This window comes from Gekko japonicus, unplaced genomic scaffold (assembly GCF_001447785.1).
Source record: "Gekko japonicus isolate JY-2015 unplaced genomic scaffold, Gekko_japonicus_V1.1 scaffold27, whole genome shotgun sequence".
NCBI classification, from domain to species: domain Eukaryota; kingdom Metazoa; phylum Chordata; class Lepidosauria; order Squamata; family Gekkonidae; genus Gekko; species Gekko japonicus.
This window is the reverse complement of record NW_015172002.1, coordinates 1,017,077-1,034,101: the sequence shown is the minus strand read 5'-3', so window position 1 is coordinate 1,034,101 and position 17,025 is coordinate 1,017,077. Positions and strand designations below refer to the sequence as shown.

The 17,025-nt window shown below is 46.0% G+C and overlaps 1 protein-coding gene across 1 annotated transcript in view; it reads right to left on the bottom strand.

Moving 5' to 3' along the window:
* Positions 1 to 1,200: 1,200 nt before the first annotated feature.
* The window catches only part of ELMSAN1 (ELM2 and Myb/SANT-like domain containing 1), a 37,206-nt gene continuing 21,381 nt past the window's right edge, over positions 1,201 to 17,025 (bottom strand). Inside the window, exons 8-12 of the mRNA XM_015420092.1 lie at positions 15,650 to 15,738; positions 11,550 to 11,699; positions 10,524 to 10,724; positions 9,131 to 9,348; positions 1,201 to 2,050 (exon numbers count right to left, since the gene is read on the bottom strand). Coding sequence (XP_015275578.1) covers positions 1,834 to 2,050; positions 9,131 to 9,348; positions 10,524 to 10,724; positions 11,550 to 11,699; positions 15,650 to 15,738 — 875 coding nt within the window. The 3' untranslated portion in view covers positions 1,201 to 1,833. The remainder of the gene's footprint in view (positions 2,051 to 9,130; positions 9,349 to 10,523; positions 10,725 to 11,549; positions 11,700 to 15,649; positions 15,739 to 17,025) is intronic.

Below are 17,025 nucleotides of genomic sequence, written 5' to 3'. Positions count from 1 at the left end.
TAACATTCTTTTTCGAAACAGAAATATGCAAGTGAAATAACAAATTTGCATAATAGACACTAAATGAATATTTAGAATTTCTACAGTATTTTAGGGGAGAATCCTCATACCTTCCTGGATGTAAGTTTACAGACCTATTTGCTGAGCATCACATACAGCTGCCCACTTAGCTGCAGAGAGTCTTAATTGACTGCCAGACATTTTCAAATGCTCACAAGCAATAAAGCATTACCACTGGCAGTTATATAACTGTAGGTACTTTATCAACAATCTGCTAAGCATCCTCTGCATGTCAATTACTGAGGTGCCTTTTGCCCTGCCCTGCCCCAGCCCACTCACCCCAGCCCACTACAATCATTGTATTGAGTCACATATACACAAGTTGAGAATACTGTATTCCTTACAGCAAAATTGTGGGCGAGTTCAACATTAATCGCAGAAAATCTCAATTTGTTTGTTCGTTACCTACTCGAGGTCTTTGATTTTTCCCATCTCTCCAGTGTCTGCAGTGCTACAAGAGAACATTCTGAACACAGCCCAGCCACGGAGCTCTTCCAATGCAGAAGGAATGAATGAAAAAAAATGAATTCTTATTTTGTCCATATTTTTCTGACCCTCCTCAGATGGTGTTTCAGAATAATTTTTTTTAAAGTAGTACAACTTTTCAACTGTCATCTTTTAAGACTGGCTATTCCTTTGTGGCATATTTATAAAGGACTGGGTAAAATGAGAAAGGAAAGTAAGCCGTAACATACCCAACTTCTCAAAAGATACAAAGCAAGGCAGTTTCACAGAGGGTTCCAAAGGGATTCTCAGTACTGTATCTTGGCAAAAAGACCATAGCAGCCATGATATAAGGAACATACAAAACTGCCTTACAGGAAGTCAGACCATTGGTCTACCAAGACCATTAGTGTTATACCGACTGGCAATGGCTCTCCAACATCCCAAGGCGTGAGTCTATCCTAACCCTGCTACCTGAGATACTTTTAATCTGAAAATGCTAGGGATTGAACCTGGGCCATTGTGCAAACACCACCTGTACTCTCACACTGGCCTACGGCCTCCCCAGTTGTTGAGGTCTGCTTTAATTTGCAACAAGTGTGCAAAAATACAATCAGCTCTCTGTAGCGTTTCCCCCCCAAAGGTGAAGGGCCAGCTTCTGTGAGAAAGAATACTAATTATGCTGCTTCTTGTGTCTTTTGAAGGTTTGTTCTCTCAAGTCTTGGGGGGGGGGGTTGTCATGTCCAAAAAAAGGCTTGTTTTGGCACCTACCTGCTGTAGAAAATATGTGAAAGAGGAGGAAAAACCTTTATTGCTTGTATCGCTAAGTAGATGGACTGATACCAGTAGCAAGTGTGGAACTGGACAAAAAACTATAAGACAGGAAACAGCAGTTGGAGGGAAAGTTATGGATTCCTTGAGTTATTTAGGAAAGTTCTTAAAGTCACTTGTGTCAACATTTAGACACATTTAGTCTCTGCACATTCTTCTTCTCCTCAGGTGTGGATGTCATGCCTAAGGCTTACTACAATTCCTGATAAGTACAAGAAAGGTCGGTTTGTATGGAAGGAAAACTGAGTCCTACTCTGTAGTCATTTCTTCAATTTATAAATAAAATGATTCATAAAATGTTGGCTCTTTTTCAAAAATAAAAATTTCAAGGTCACATATTATACTTTTAATCCACCAGTTCAACTCCAGCAGTATTTAGCAAGGCAAGTGGAAGGAAGGAGTTTGGAATCTGCCTAGATGAGGAAAAGTACAGATGCAAGTGTGTGAAGCGTCAGGTGCTCCAGCCTGGCTGTGCTCTCAGCCTCCTCGGCCCCTTCGCTAAGCCTCTCCATCTTCATCAGAGCTGGAGCTGCTGCTGCCACTGCTGCCGCCACTGTCACTGCTCTGTTCACGTTGTGCCTGGCTGCGAGCTGCTGCCGCTGCTGCCGCCGCCTCGGCTTCCTCCTTCTCTCGCTGCTTCAGAGCAGCTGCCTTTTTCTCCTGCTCAGCATGGCTCTTCATGTGAGCGCTACGGCTTTTCACCTTGTAGAAGACTCTGTGGGAAAACAGAAGATGCACAACATAATTGTTTTCTGCCCATCTCGCCTGCATTCCTTGCCTCTTCATTTGCAAGATTTACCACCCTTTCATTCAGAAAGCTCAGAACTTCATTCAAGAGCAAGGGCTCCATGGGAAAAACAGCACTGCGTTAACCACAACTGTTCTCATGCCATTCTTTGTGTCTACTCAAAACAGAACAGTGTACGGGGAGACCAGGATTCAGTCCAGATCTTTGATAATGGCCTCTGCATCATCACAGGGGTGTCGAACTCATTTGTTATAAGGGCCGGATCTTACATAAATGGGACTTTGTCGGCCAGGCCATGTTTGTTATAAAATGTAATACCAGGTAGCGGAGATAAAAGGACACAAACACAATTAAAGATACAGTGCAGCACTAGGCTGATGCCCCTGTACTGCCTGGAGTGGGGAGCAGATTCTTTCCCCCAGCCTCCTCTTGTGGTCAATACTCTGAGTCTAGGACCCAGGGGAAAACATGAAATGGATGGGCATTGCAAGCCCCCCCCCCCGGTCTACTCAGAGTCACAGTGGCTCTCCAGGGTCTCAGGTTGAAGCCTTTCTCATAATAAGTCACAGCCTGGTCCTTTTAACTGGAGTTGCCAGGGATAGACCCACCTGGCTCCTTAGCTCAATGAACACAAGAGAAAAGCCTCCATCGGGAAGCACAACTTTTGTAACCAAGCTCCCTCCCCCTTCGCCAGCAAACTTCAGTAAATCAACAACTCTAGCAGATCCATGTGGGCACAGGAGAAGCCAGCGAAGATGAGGGAAGTTCGGCAGCCCCACCCACTGCTCTCCACACTCAGAGGCAGCTTGGAAGGGAAGGGAAGGGCAAGAGGGGGGGGGGAGTCGCAGGCCAGATTAAAGCCCTGGGCAGGCCATATGTTTAACACTCCTGGTTGAGCTTGTAGTACACACTCGCACCTTGAAACTTTTTTATAATGTTGCAATATCTAGACTGAGAGAGGCCTAGGCCAGTGTTGTTGGTGACATCACTTCTGGCATGCACTGGAAATGATATCACCACAGTGCCGAAGGGATGCTCTGGAATTTGGACAAAAACTCTATGGTAGAAATCATTTTTACCATAGAGTTTTTCCCCCAAATGCCAGAATATTCCTGCATTGCCGGCAACATCCTGAAGGAACGAGGTGCGTGTGTTTCATTTCTGGTGGGTGTGTTGAAGTTACACTGCTGGGTTACTGGTGACACAGGCCCAAGCCTTCTTTTGTTGCCAGTAAGTCCCTCACTGGCCAGCTGATTGGTGCTGGGGGAAGCAGAGTGGGGATTCTCCCACCCCCCAGCAGAGGCCAGGCAACCCTAAGGCGCTAGACTCTCCCTTAGAAAGTGATGGAGTGAGTTAGTTTTAAACTCCAGTTATGTGTATGTGTAAATACAGGTGCATTTGTTAACTGTAGTGGGAAAGGGGAGGGCTAGACTGACTAGTTAATCTGCATTTGGATACCACAAATAACTGGAGTTAATTTTAAGACATCCCTGGCGGCTCGTTAGATGAGCTAGTGGAAGATTGGCATGGCCAACTCTCCGCAGCCATTGTGAGATCGTTCCCTGACGCCATCTGCGCCCTCGCTCTAGGCTGGCTCCTTGGTTACCCAGAAACTGTGGCTGATAAAGCGAGAGACAGCTAGGGAGACAGTGGTGGCATGCTCGTGACGAAGCTTCAAGAGCATCCTATAGGACGTTTATGAGATCCTATGAGATGGCAGTCAAAGCCACTAAGAGAGATTATTATGTGGCTACGACTGCATCTGCGAGCTCACATCCGGCCCAATTGGTTAGAACAATTCAGTCCATAAGTGCTCTGACACAGGGCAGACTAAATGCTAAGGAACTGGATATTGGCTGTGAGGCTTTTGCAAGCTATTTCACAGATAAAGTCACTTCGTCATGACCTCCCTGTCACAGTTGAGACAGTAAGTGAACTTGAGGCTCCATACACGTCTTCCTGTCAGGCTTTGGATTATTTCAATCCGCTCAGGATGGAGGAAGATTACTCTCAACTGTTCGCCCAACCACTTGCAACCTTGACCCATGCCCATCGTGGCTAATTAAAGCTTATCAACAAATCCCTCTCTGAGGGAGTGTTCCCCAGGGCACTCAAGGAAGCAGTCGTATGCCCTCTCTTAAAAAAAACATCCTTGGACCTGGTCGAATTGGCCAGCTATCAGCCGGTCTCCAATTTGCCCTGTCTGGGAAAATTGAGAGGGCTGTGGTGATTCAGTTGCAGGGTTTTTTGGATGACACCTCCGTATTAGATCCCCTCCAGTCCAGCTTCCGACCAGGCCATGGGACGGAGACTGTACTGGTCGCCCTCACGGATGACCTTCAGAGGCATCTGGATTGGGGCGGTTCGGCAGTGTTGTTGTTAGACCTGTCGGCAGTATTCGACATGGTCGACCACCAACTACTGATCCACCGCCTCGCCGATGCTGGGATTCAGGGGTTTGCCTTGCAGTGGCTTTCCTCGTTTCCTCAGGATCAAAGGGTGGCCCTAGGGGGAACAGATGTCCCAAAGGCACCCGCTTGTTTGTGGTGTGCCCCAAGGGATGATACTTTCCCCAATGTTATTTAACATCTATATGTGCCCCCTTGCCCAGATTGCCTGGAGGCATGGGCTGGGATGTCACCAGTATGCAAATAACACCCAGCTCTATTTGTTGTTGGGCGGTCAGTCTGACTCTAGTCTGGGAGATCTGGAACTGGCGTTGCAGGCCGTGGCTGGTTGGCTTAGACTGAGCCGATTGAAATTGAATCCGACAAAGACAGAGGTCCTGTGCCTGAGTTGGGGTGGTGCGGGGCGAGGGATCCCACTCCTGACGTTTGACGGTGCACTGTTGGTGCCGATGTCGGAGGTTAGGAGCTTGGGAGTGCTCTTGGATGCCTCCTTAACGATGGAGGCCCAGGTAGCAGCCACTGCTAAGTCAGCCTTTTATCACCTTCAGCTGATCAAGCAGTTGGTTCCCTTCCTTGACTTGGCGACAGTGATCCATGCAATGGTGACCTCGAGGTTAGACTACTGTAACGCTCTCTACATGGGGCTGCCTTTGACCCAAATCCGGAGGCTTCAGCTAGTGCAGAATGCAGCTGCCAGGCTGTTGTTGGGTCTCCCTATGCGGGAGCACATCCAGCCTGTGCTAAAAGCACTGCACTGGCTGCCTATAGCATACCAGATTAGCTTCAAAGTGCTGGTACTTACCTTTAAAGCCCTTTATGGCCAGGGGCCTACCTACCTGAGGGACCGCCTTTCCCCACATGTTCCCCAGAGAGCACTGTGGTCAGGATCCCGAAACCGTCTGGCCCTTCTGGGCCCTAAAGATATCAGGCTGGCATCAACTAGCGCTAGGGCCTTTTCAGCAGCAGCTCCGCGCTGGTGGAATGAGCTCCTGGGCCTTAGGGCCCTGTGGAAACATTTACAGTTCCACAGGGCCTGCAAGACGGAGCTCTTCCACCAGGCCTTTAATTAAGGAGCTGCACCCAATACACCAAGGCCCTGGGCCCAACACCATCACCAACAGCCTGAGTTCCGCTGACACTAAAATCTAATACCGACTGCATTGATGCTACTCTGCCTTTGCCATCGTTACTTATATTGTTACTAGCACCTTATGCTGTTGTTTTAAGATTTAATGCTTTTATTATACTGTTGTTTTTAGCTACTGCATATATGTAAGCCGCCCTGAGCCTGCCTCGGCGGAGAGGGCGGGGTATAAATTGAATAAAATAAAATAAAATAAAATAAAATAAAATAAATACATCGCTTTTCACATATGGGAGATGGATGAAGAAAGACAGAGGAACCAGATGCATGTACTACTCTGCAGAAGACAGGTGCAGCCTAAGTAATGGAGCACTACATCTTTAGAATTTCCAGCTTCCTTCCTCTATAAGCAATCCAAGTTCTTGCAGAAATTAACAACTTTGTAACCAGCTGAACATCACATACCGAACTTTGCTCAACAGCAATACAGCAAGTGATTAACAAATTACATCCAGTAACAATACCTCCAATTGTCCAAGTGCAGCAAAACAGTCTTACTGGATAAGGATGTACATTGAACTCCCTATGCTTAATTTTGCCAGTCGCATACAATAAGTTGCCTTTAATGCCTTTTCTCTGACCTGGGTCTGCAAAGGAGACAGCAACTACCTAGGCCTGAATACAAAGTACCACGCAACTGAATACAAAGTACCACACAACTACTTCAGCGCTTTAAAGAGAGCTTTGGACGTGTGTTTCTTGAGTGGCAGCCCCCCCCCCCCAAAAAAAAAACCCCTCCATGTTGCAGGTCAAATCTGTTTTAAAAGTTTGAAACAGTGGTAGTTTTCTGCAATGACCTGTGGGTCTTCCATTGGAAAAAAGGGGGTGAGGTTAAATTTTTGTTCTGGGCATGCCCAAACCACTGGGTATGCCTAAAGGAGCTCCTGGATCCCAGTCACTGTCTAGTCAAGTCTGCAAGACCTTCCTGGGATTCTCAGTTAATAAACTTTGGTACCTGGCAGAGGTGTGGTTACTTGGCTCTGGTACATGATGTTATGCTTGGCCCTGCTCCAATCAGCCCAAGGCCCCAGAGGCATGGAGGGCAGAGCCTGACAGCAAGGTGGGACATTTGAAATTTTGAAAGAAGCAGGATCAGTTGCTTCTTTGCGGCTGTTTTTTATCTGATGGCTGCACAGAAGGTAGGGGGATTTCTCCAGAACATGGAAAGTGCCTAGGGTCCACACACTCAATGACAGCATCAGCTCCCTGAGCAAAGGTCTTTCGCACTTGTAGGATTGACTCCTGGCATGGTAACTGCCATTTCATCCAAGTACTGCAAAACAGCACAAATCTAAGTGTTCCTTTATTTAGTGTTTTGGGGAAAATTCTCTTTCTGCTTCTCTACAATAAAATACTTTAATAAATAGGAATTCTATTTAATAAATAGGAATACTATTTAATTCTCCTCTTTTCTAACTGGGAGTGATAGGAGGAGAGCACTGGGGGGCCTACAGAGACCCCCTCATCTCTGTTACCCAAATGCCTTTGCCCCAGATTATAAACTATTGTGGTCTCTGTCACCTTGTGGGGCAACTAGCCATGTCTTGCTCTCCCTTTTTACTGTTGCCACCACCACCTCAGTAAAATCCAGCCCCTCTCCACAGGAGTGTATCCAGGGGTCATTTCACAGAAAAAGAGGTGCAGGAGCTCATTAGCATAACTTATTAGCATAACTTATTTGCATATGCTGCACCCCCTGACATCACCGGAAGTTTGTCAGAAGGCAACACCTACCACTCAGGCTCCACTGGACTGTTTTGGATTGCTAGCTGGGGGGGGGGGCGCGCAGATCTGCCCTCACAGAGGAGGGAGAGCTTGTACCTGAAGGAGGGCTGGGGGGTTGGGGCTCTGCAACTTACCTGGCTGCTTCTTGCTCCTCGTGGCCTGACTGAGGGCTGCTGGGAGCAGGGCTTGTTGCATGTGCCCGCCCCCTGGGCTCCTTACTGCCGGAACTCCGCTACTGTATGCTCCCGCAGGAAATGACCCCGGACTGTAGCATGCCCAGAACCAGAGGCTTGTGCAGGCTCTGATTAAACAACTTTATTTCTATAAGGCACAAACTGAGGGTACTATAGGAAGGGATCTAGGTGCACTAAGCAAAATAAACACACCAACTAGGTACTTGCAATCCATGGTAGATCTGATCTTTGTTAGCTGCACAATGCCCCCTTCCTCAGTGCATCTGCAAACATCTTTAGCCTCATTCTTCTCTGTCTTACTTCACGGCAAAAAACCCAAGAGAGGCAGCTCCCCTGACGAACTCCAAAACCCAATTCCCAGACAAGGAAACAGCTCCCCTTTTCAGACCCCACCTCATCTGTGTTCCAAGGCCCCTGGCCAACCTGAGTTCCAGGTCTAAAGGCTCAAACACGCCCAGACCTAGACCCTCCAATCAAGAGGTGTTAACATATCAAAGAACTAGAGTCTTTTCCTGTCAGTTGGGAAAGGATGCTCTCTGTCTGCTGAAGAGCATCTTCCTCTCCTCTTCCCAGCCACAGAGACACCAGGGTCCCTTTCCATCACCATAGCTGTCACAGCATCTCTTGCCCCACTGTCTCTCATCCATCACGTAAACATACTGGGAAGATTCCATTCTCTTCAGATCTCAAGGCTTCTGGTTCACTAAGTTCATGAAATCCTGGCAGAGAACCCAGTGTTCCAACATAACGATACCTGCAGGCAACAGACACTCTTTTCCTAGTCTAGCTTCAGTAGATTGAGAAAGACATGCCAAATGTACAACCTGAAGTGAAGCTGCTTCATGCTTAATAAGCCTTCTTTTTCTGTTCTCGACTAGTGCCTGCTGTTATAGTAACCACCATGTCCTGAGTTTCTGCTTAAACTCCTCCTCTAAGAAGTGACTATGGGAATCTCTTTGTTCATGCCAGTAAAGAAGTATGACATCTGCTGAGGGTAGTCATGACATCTCTGCAGTTCTGGGCATATGTGACGTCATCCAGTCCCGGAGCGAGGGCCCCCCCCCCCCCCGGCCACTGGTGGCTTCTCATGATGGTAAGTAGTGTTGAGGCTCCACCACAATAGCTGAACAGCAGCACTGGCAGAAAGTTGCAGGGAAAGGAAAGCCCCCCCCCCCCAATGCCACAATGATGAAGAGAAGGGCCTCCGGGCCTCTTGTGAGCAGTCAGGGGCCCTGAGAGGGATGCACACATTGTTCTTCCTTTCTTAAAGGCCCAGGACACTGGCTGATGAGGAGTCTCAACTGCCTGCCTCAGACAGAGCAGGACGAGGATCAACATAAGGAAGAGTAAATGAATACCTGTAAATTTCTCTACCCTTCTGAGTTGAGGCCATTGGGTGGCAGCTAAACAAGGCTGTAAAACAAGGCTACCTCTGCAATCTACAGCTACCGGAAGCAAGTAGCAGTTGGACAAACACAGCCATCTAAGCTGTTACTTCCACATTCATGACTCCCTGTGGTAGAGATGGAATGCCAGAACCTTTCTTTTCCACCTCTGAAGTTTTTTCCCACCTTACCTGCCACATTTTTTACATGGAAATTCTTCCTCTTGGTTCTGGCCTTTGGTGGTGGTGTCTTGTTTAGGCTTTGGCTTTCTTTTTCTCTTCTGTGCAGGTGGAGAAGTCCTTCGATATTTAATGGGGGTCTCTTTTGTCCTCCTTGAAGCTCTCCCTCTAGATTCTGTCCCTCGAGGAGCACCGGACTCCCAACACCTTTCTGAAAGGATGCTGCCAGCCTTCATGGAAAGAGATCATTATTACCAACAAGATATACCAAGAATTCCTAAAAGGTGAACACATATCAAATTGTTTTATACCAAATCAGACCACTGGCTCACCTAAGTCAATACTGGCTATTCTAACTGAGGGCAGGTCTCCAGGCTCTGCTGCGGAGCCACGGCCACTCCCCATAAAAAAGTACAGTAAAAGCAGTGTTCATCAACTTGGTTGGGGAACTGGGGCTGCCAGTTAACCAAAGATGCAAGTTAACCAAGCAGGCACCAACTTCCTGCTTCCCCAGCCTGAAAACATATGGAGGAAAACATATGGAGGAGCTGACCTGGTAGACTCCAGGATGAGGTGCCCATGGCCAGAACACCCCCTATACCATTGCACACCTGTGCAGTGGGAGGCAATTTAAAGGGCTGGGTCACATAGCGTTGTCACCTGTTAAATCCCCTCCCACCACATAGCTGCTCAGTGGTACAAAGAAGCATATGAGAGGCACATTCCAGCCATTGCTGGAACATGTCTACTGTCCCCTCCTACTTTTGTATAGTGGGACAGAGCTTTAGAGGGCTGGGATGGACAGCATTCTGACCCTTTAAATCCGTACTCACCAAGCAGCTGATTGGCAGCATGGGGTGTGGGAGAAAGGGATCCTGGCAGCAGGATCCTGGCCATAGGCACCTCATGCAAACAGGCAGCATCAGTGGGCAGCATCCATGGTTGGGACTGTGAGCCCATGCCACTTCTGTCTGCAGGCAGTGGCAGCTGGCATGTCAGTTAACAGAAAACAGGGCTTTTACACAGTGGAGAAAAAGGCACCTTGAAAATACATATTACAAAGTAAGCAGGAAGGCCACACAACCCGGAAAATCTACAGCAACTAATAAGCAGGAAGGTGCTTGCTCTGCCTCTAGTGGCCTGCACACATGCTAAGAACCACTCTGTGGAAGGGTGAACTCTGGTTCCCTGGCTAAAGCTCTAGAATCATTTGTAACTCACATGTGTCTGAATGCACAGAAGAACAGAGAATACCAAGCCTCACAGCCTATCATAAAAAAATATTCTCAACCACTGGAAACACTGAGGGGGGGAAACACACCACTCTGCTCAGAGCCAGTCAGTTACTTAGTAAAATGCTAAGTATAACTGTGAACTACGACAAGTCTCTCAATGTAACACTCACCTGGTCTTTGGTGTGTAAAACCTGTGTGGGCTTGGAAGGCATTGTGCTGCTGTTCTTGACTTGTAGCTCTTCCTCTTCTATTATTTCTTCTTTTATGGTCAATTCTTCCTCTCTCTCCTCTTCCTCCTCCTCATCGTCACTGTTCTCATAATCTTCATTATATGTTCTGGGAGGAAGAGTACGTGTAAGCCTATGGGAACTCTTCATAAGGAAAAAGAAAGTCAGAATATTCTTCAAAATTCACTTCAGCACAAAGACAGGTAATTGAGCAAACATCTCTTTGAAGCCAATGGGATCCAGTAACACCTTCCCAAAGGACTTCTGCTAGTGACACTTGAGAAGAAACTATGTTTTCAGGCTTCACCGCCTTCTTATCAAGTTACAGATAGCAAACATAGATTTTTTTATCTAGTGCCAAAGTAAGCTGTAATGTTTTTCTCTTTCTCTATGTTATCCTTTTATGTATAACCACAGCAAAGGCACCTCCCTGTAAAGTTCTGAGGTGATGTGGGTTATACTGCCTCCTTGCCTTCCTTATTTTCACTGCCACCAAAGGCTTTTGCCTTAGAATTCTTAGCTGGACCCAAAGAACAGGATGACGTAGTTGTACATGGTAGAATGACAGAACAGTCAGCATTTGGGGGTGGCTCAGAGGTAAAAAGGGATCCTTTTCTCTAAAACAAACAGTTGTTTTTCTTAAAAATGAACAGAGTTTATTTATAAGTAAAACAGTATAACGGTTTCTGTGTGGTTAATAAGTGTAGTGGTTTCAAAAAGTCACACAAAAGACTCTCTCTGAACAACGCCGTCAACTCCTCCCCCGAGGGTACAGCTACCATCCAATCATAACACACTTCACTCAACCCATCCAGCCCCCGTTTCTTACTCTACAGGCCTACATTTCAGATCACGGCAACATACATTTAAAACTCCACATTAAAACATAGAAATAAAGCACACACATAGTATTTACATAGCAAAACACCACATAAGAATTCAGAACCACAAAGGGATCTGGCAGGTTACCTTAATATCTACTTCAGCTTCATCTTTAACACCTCTTTCAGTAGTAGCATCGACATCCCCAAAGATTAGGGCTCCATTGCGGCCTATTTTCACTTGTTTTTTATATGTATAATAGAACTCCACACACTGGGCTACAGTCTTGGTTTTTATCTGTAATATTGAGGGAGAAGTGGTACAGAAGAGGCAAGTTGTTTACACTTTCTTTTTAAAAGTACTGGTTGGGTCTACCCATGTGCTTCAATACAGGTCATACTGAGATTCCCATCAGCTTCTTCTGCCAAAAGCTGGCTTGTTTCCAGCACAACAACTGATTTATTTTCCTTGTCAACTGCAGCCCTTCCTCACTCCTGCCTGCCATATTGGAAAACTGCTCTTGAAACTTCCTGCGTTTCAAAAATTGTTTGTTATACAGAGGCAAGGATACAGAAGGGCTGTTTGCTTTTGTAAAAAAGGAGACCCAAAAGATACACAGAGCACACACAGTCATGCAAGTTTTCTGGATTATGGTCACAGCCTAGTGTTTCACTTCATCATGGTTACCTTGCAATCCTGTACAGAGTTACTTCAGCCTAAACCCATTGATTTCAATGGGCTTAGAATGAAGTAGCTCTGCAAAGGACTGCACTATTTTTTAAAAAAAAAAACCAACAAAAAAAGCAAAAATTGATTTATATTGATATTTTTATTTCATTCTATCCCAAAGACTCAGGAAGTTTATAATATGAAAACAAGCATTTAAATATTTTAAAAAACAGTGTTTCCAATGTTTACCCCACCAAGGCAAAAATTCCTAGCAAAAACATCCAGCACTGGTATGGATCCAGCCACTGTTGTTGGAGACACAAATTGGAGGAAGGCTTCAGGACTTTGCTGAGCAGAGTGGCTGAATCCACCTCACTGCCCTTTCTTTCCAGAATTTCAACTCTTCCCCAAGTGGGCTCTCTCAAGCTTCTCCTTATAGCCCTTTCCATCATTCACATCATGCCCTAGAAAAAAACAAAGTTGCACTTACCTGTAACCAGTGTTCCTTCTAAGCTGAGTTAGTGTGAGCTAGCTCACAGTTTTTTAGCCTCCAGCTCACATATTTTTGTCTTAGCTCAGGAAGGACGGCTCCAGAGCAAACTTAATTTATGCACCAGCCAAATCCCTCACTCACAACTTTGATGCCAGTAGCTCACAAAGTAGAATCTTTGCTCACAAGACTCCACAGCTTAGAGGGAGCATTGCCTGTAACTACTGTTCATGAAGCCTCTTCTGTGCAGGTAAGACATGGGGACTGCGCATGACCAGGCCTGCCATCAGAGAAGTTTTTACAGCTAAAAGCCTCCAGGAGGCACTGTGCACCAGAGCAAGAAGCTTGTTTCCACCCAGGGACCACGTGCTCTCACTCAGCAACACCCCCAACCTCAGTTCCTCTAGCACCACCAAAGCAAGGAGCATGCAGTGGGGCAAGAGGGAGGGTCTGTGTGCCTGCACAGAAGATACTCGATGAACAATAGTTACAGGTAAGTGCAATTTTGTTTTCATCATCAATCTTCCATGCAGTTCCACAGGGTCAACCTAGGTCAGCTGGAACCTTTACGCCTCTGATAACCCTGTTGTGGGGTATACAGCTTAGGGGTAGGATACTGAGGCCCCAAAGGGCTAGCGTAGCAGTAATCCCTCTGGTAAGGTGCCAGGGCTGCTGTACTAAAGGGCCTTTGCTTGAATTGGGACAGGGTCGAATGTGATACTCAATGACTTAACCGACTGCTTGTTCTTCATCAGGGACACATCTCATCTGTCCTGATAGAGAAGAGTGTCAAACCCTTGAAAGGTAAGTCTTCAATCTTGTGCTTGGTCTCTATAGGCAATGCCGTTGATCTTAACCAAGCATGGCATCTGAGTATGATCATACATATGGATCATCTGTTCTCCATACATTCAGAGATCTTCCATAGGGGAAGTCAGAAATGGCTCGCCCACCCTCTCATCTGCACTAGGATCCGATGTAGTGTCAGATCCACTGGATTCAATGGTAGCATTCTCTCCCCTCACAGCAGGTATAGGAGAGCGAGGCCCACATGACACAGTTGCGGAAGGCAGATAAAAGAAAACCCAATGAGGATAGTGATAAAAATTCATATTCCTGGGATAAGCGAAGCTGTTACTCCATTCTTCCAGACAGCTTGGAGACATCATGCATGGGTAAGAAGACAGCCATCGCATATGTGGTTGAGGCTGAGACCATGGAACCGTGGTCATTTGCTCCGGTTCAGAATCACGTGGGACTTCACCAGCTGGTAAGCCCATTTCTACTTCCCCATCCAAGAGAGAGATTGGAAGTGATCTCACACCCAGGGACGGAGTCCTAGGCGTCTCCTGTGGGGTTGGAGGAAGCTCACGAGTGCGGACAGGAAGATGTTGTTCAGACACAGGATTTGAGTTTGTCCTTATCCTTGGTCTTCGCCCTCTTGGCTGGAGGCGCGAAAGAGGCGCAATGAGCTGGAGGGAGAATGACCTGGATCAGACCCATTGTGACATGACCCTCACAGCAGGTATAGGAGAGCGAGGCCCACATGACACAGTTGCGGAAGGCAGATAAAAGAAAACCCAATGAGGATAGTGATAAAAATTCATATTCCTGGGATAAGCGAAGCTGTTACTCCATTCTTCCAGACAGCTTGGAGACATCATGCATGGGTAAGAAGACAGCCATCACATAGGTGGTTGAGGCTGAGACCATGGAACCATGGTCATTTGCTCCGGTTCAGAATCACGAGGGACTTCACCAGCTGGTAAGCCCACTTCTACTTCCCCATTCAAGAGAGAGATTGGAAGTGATCTGAGACCCAAGGACGGAGTCCTAGGCTTCTCCTGTGGGGTTGGACGAAGCTCACGAGTGCGGACAGGAAGATGTTATTCAGACACAGATTTGAGTTTGTCCTTATCCTTGGTCTTTGTCCTCTTGGCTGGTGGCGCGAAAGAAGCGCAATGAGCTGGAGGGGAGCATGACCTGGATCAGACCCATTGTGACATGAATCTGGGAGGTGGAGCTCAACACGTCGACTCCAAGGATGCGGAGTTAGACAATTTTTCGGGCCAACTTGGATGAAGGCTTCTAGGTTTTGAGGGCATTCTCCCACAATGCTGCTTTAAGTTTTGATGCCCCATCCCCCCCAAACTTTGGGGGTGAAGAGTTGACAGGCCTTTTGTGAGGGGACGTTGTGCTCTTCACCCAAACAAAACAGATAAAGGTCGTGTTCATCGGTTTGGGTCATCTTCACCTCACAACAGGTGCATTTTTTGAAAAGGGCTTCCTAAGCCATGGTATGAACTCAGAGGCCAAAAGAACCCCAGCGAACCAGGGAAGCAATTCCTCACCAACGTGAAAAATTGTAGACTCCAAAAAGGCCTTCTCTTTTGGTAGCAAAACTGAGGGTGGGGGCGCTGCTGCACAGGAGCACATGGTTTCTGGGCGGGAACAAGTTTCTGGCTTCGGCATGCAGCGCTCCCCAGAGGCTTTTAACTGTAAAACCCTCTCCAATGGCAGGCCTGCTCATGCGCAGTTCCCATGTGGGACTGCACAGGATATCGATGATGAACTTGATGGCAGGTAGCACACCACAATATGAAACATTGAACAAATGTCTATCTTCAATATTTAAGGCATACATTCCAACCTCAAGACACCAGAAGCATCCATTTTAAGTTTGTGATCACTGCAGTTCTCAGTACTGCTTCACATGGGCTATTTTTCTTTTACAGACATCACCTCAAGGTACAAAATAATGTACAAGCACACTTGAGGTTGTACAAGAGATGACTTCGCCATGAGACAAACAAGGACAAAATAAAAATAAACCTCTTACGCCCACTTCATACATGACAGCATACATGACAGGCCTCCTCAATGGGGAGATTATCTGTATGTAAGATAAAACATCTCCTATGAAATGGTATTGTGATGACTGGCATTTCCAATTCATTACATAACGTAAAAATACTGGAGCATTTAGCTAGAGGCTGGAAAACATTATGGTAAACAAGCCAATGACGCCTACATCTGTTCCGCAAATCAATTCTTTTGCAATGTGCTAGGTAAATGACAAACAACTCACAAGTTTCTGGACTAGGAAGAAGTCTTTCTTGTAGATAGCAATGCCTTTATTGAAGAGCTTCTTCTCCTGTACACTCCACTTATCTGATCCTGCAAATAAAGAGGGTGAACAACGTATCACTATGACATCTTTTAGTTGTCCCTGACATTTCAAGGTTTCACTGTTAAATTAACATCCTCCACTACCTGAACTGTATTTGATATTACTAATATCTGATTTTCCAGCAATTTTCCTCATTTATTTGACTGTTTTTGTACACTTCTTTTAGGTAAATGTCAGTTAAAGTGCCTTGTCAGGTAGGCAAGTTATACCTCGTTAAAAATGTTCTAAAATGTATTTTTTTCTTTTATTTGTTGTTCTCTTAGGTGGCCTACCCAATATTTTGTTTTATTAATTGAGACACACACTTTTAGATTATAATGAGCATATAAAACACATCACCTACTAGTTTCTCACATATCTAGATCAATTTAGTAAATACACAGTCCAAGACACTGTTTACTACAGAAGTTTGGAAACAGAACATTACAATGTATAATATTTGAAACATGCAGTACAAGTCTCTCTTATCCTACTGACCAGCATTCCAACAATGAGAAAGCCATATTACATATGAAATTGAATATAAACGTATAGTAATTTCTCGTCCCAAACGAGGGTACAGCTACTTCCACATGGAGGTTTTCCTCCATCTTGGTTTCCAAAGCTGGGTGTGTGTGTGTTTTTTTTGAGCTCCTACGTAATAATGAGCTGTAGCTGTCCTCTTTCCCAAACCTGTTTTACTCCAGTCCCACTGGAAATAATGCCAGTCTAAGCACAATAGTCAGAAAACAGATGAAGAAAAGTGCCCAGAAATTTCTCATACACAGAACATGTGCATTTGCAGTGGCAATAAGAGCAATGGGAAGAACTGTAGAAACAGCCTAGGATGGCAAAGATTAGGAGAGAGATTATTGGCAGTGACAACCACAAACCTACTTATGCTGGCTGAATACAAATTGGGGGTGGGGTGGGGGGGGTTGATGGGAGTGGCCTGGTTGCAGCAAGCACATCCTGTGCACTTGCCAATTCTAAGCCCTCTCTCCGGTCATCCTGGTCAGTGGAACAGGGAGCCTTGGTGCAGCAACCACAACAGATGTGCCAACTTCAGCCAGGCTGCCATAGCGATTTTGTGATGTGTTGCAAGATCAGATTTGTCTGTCTCAGTTGTGGTGTCTATACAAGAGGAGACAGACGTTACTTCCCATTTTTGGATGATTTTTGAAAACCCTCAATTCATTCCCTTTGTTCTCACATTATTCTGCAAGAGAACACACACACACAAACTGCACTTTACATGGGACTGCACATATAAACATGAGAATGCACATTCCTCT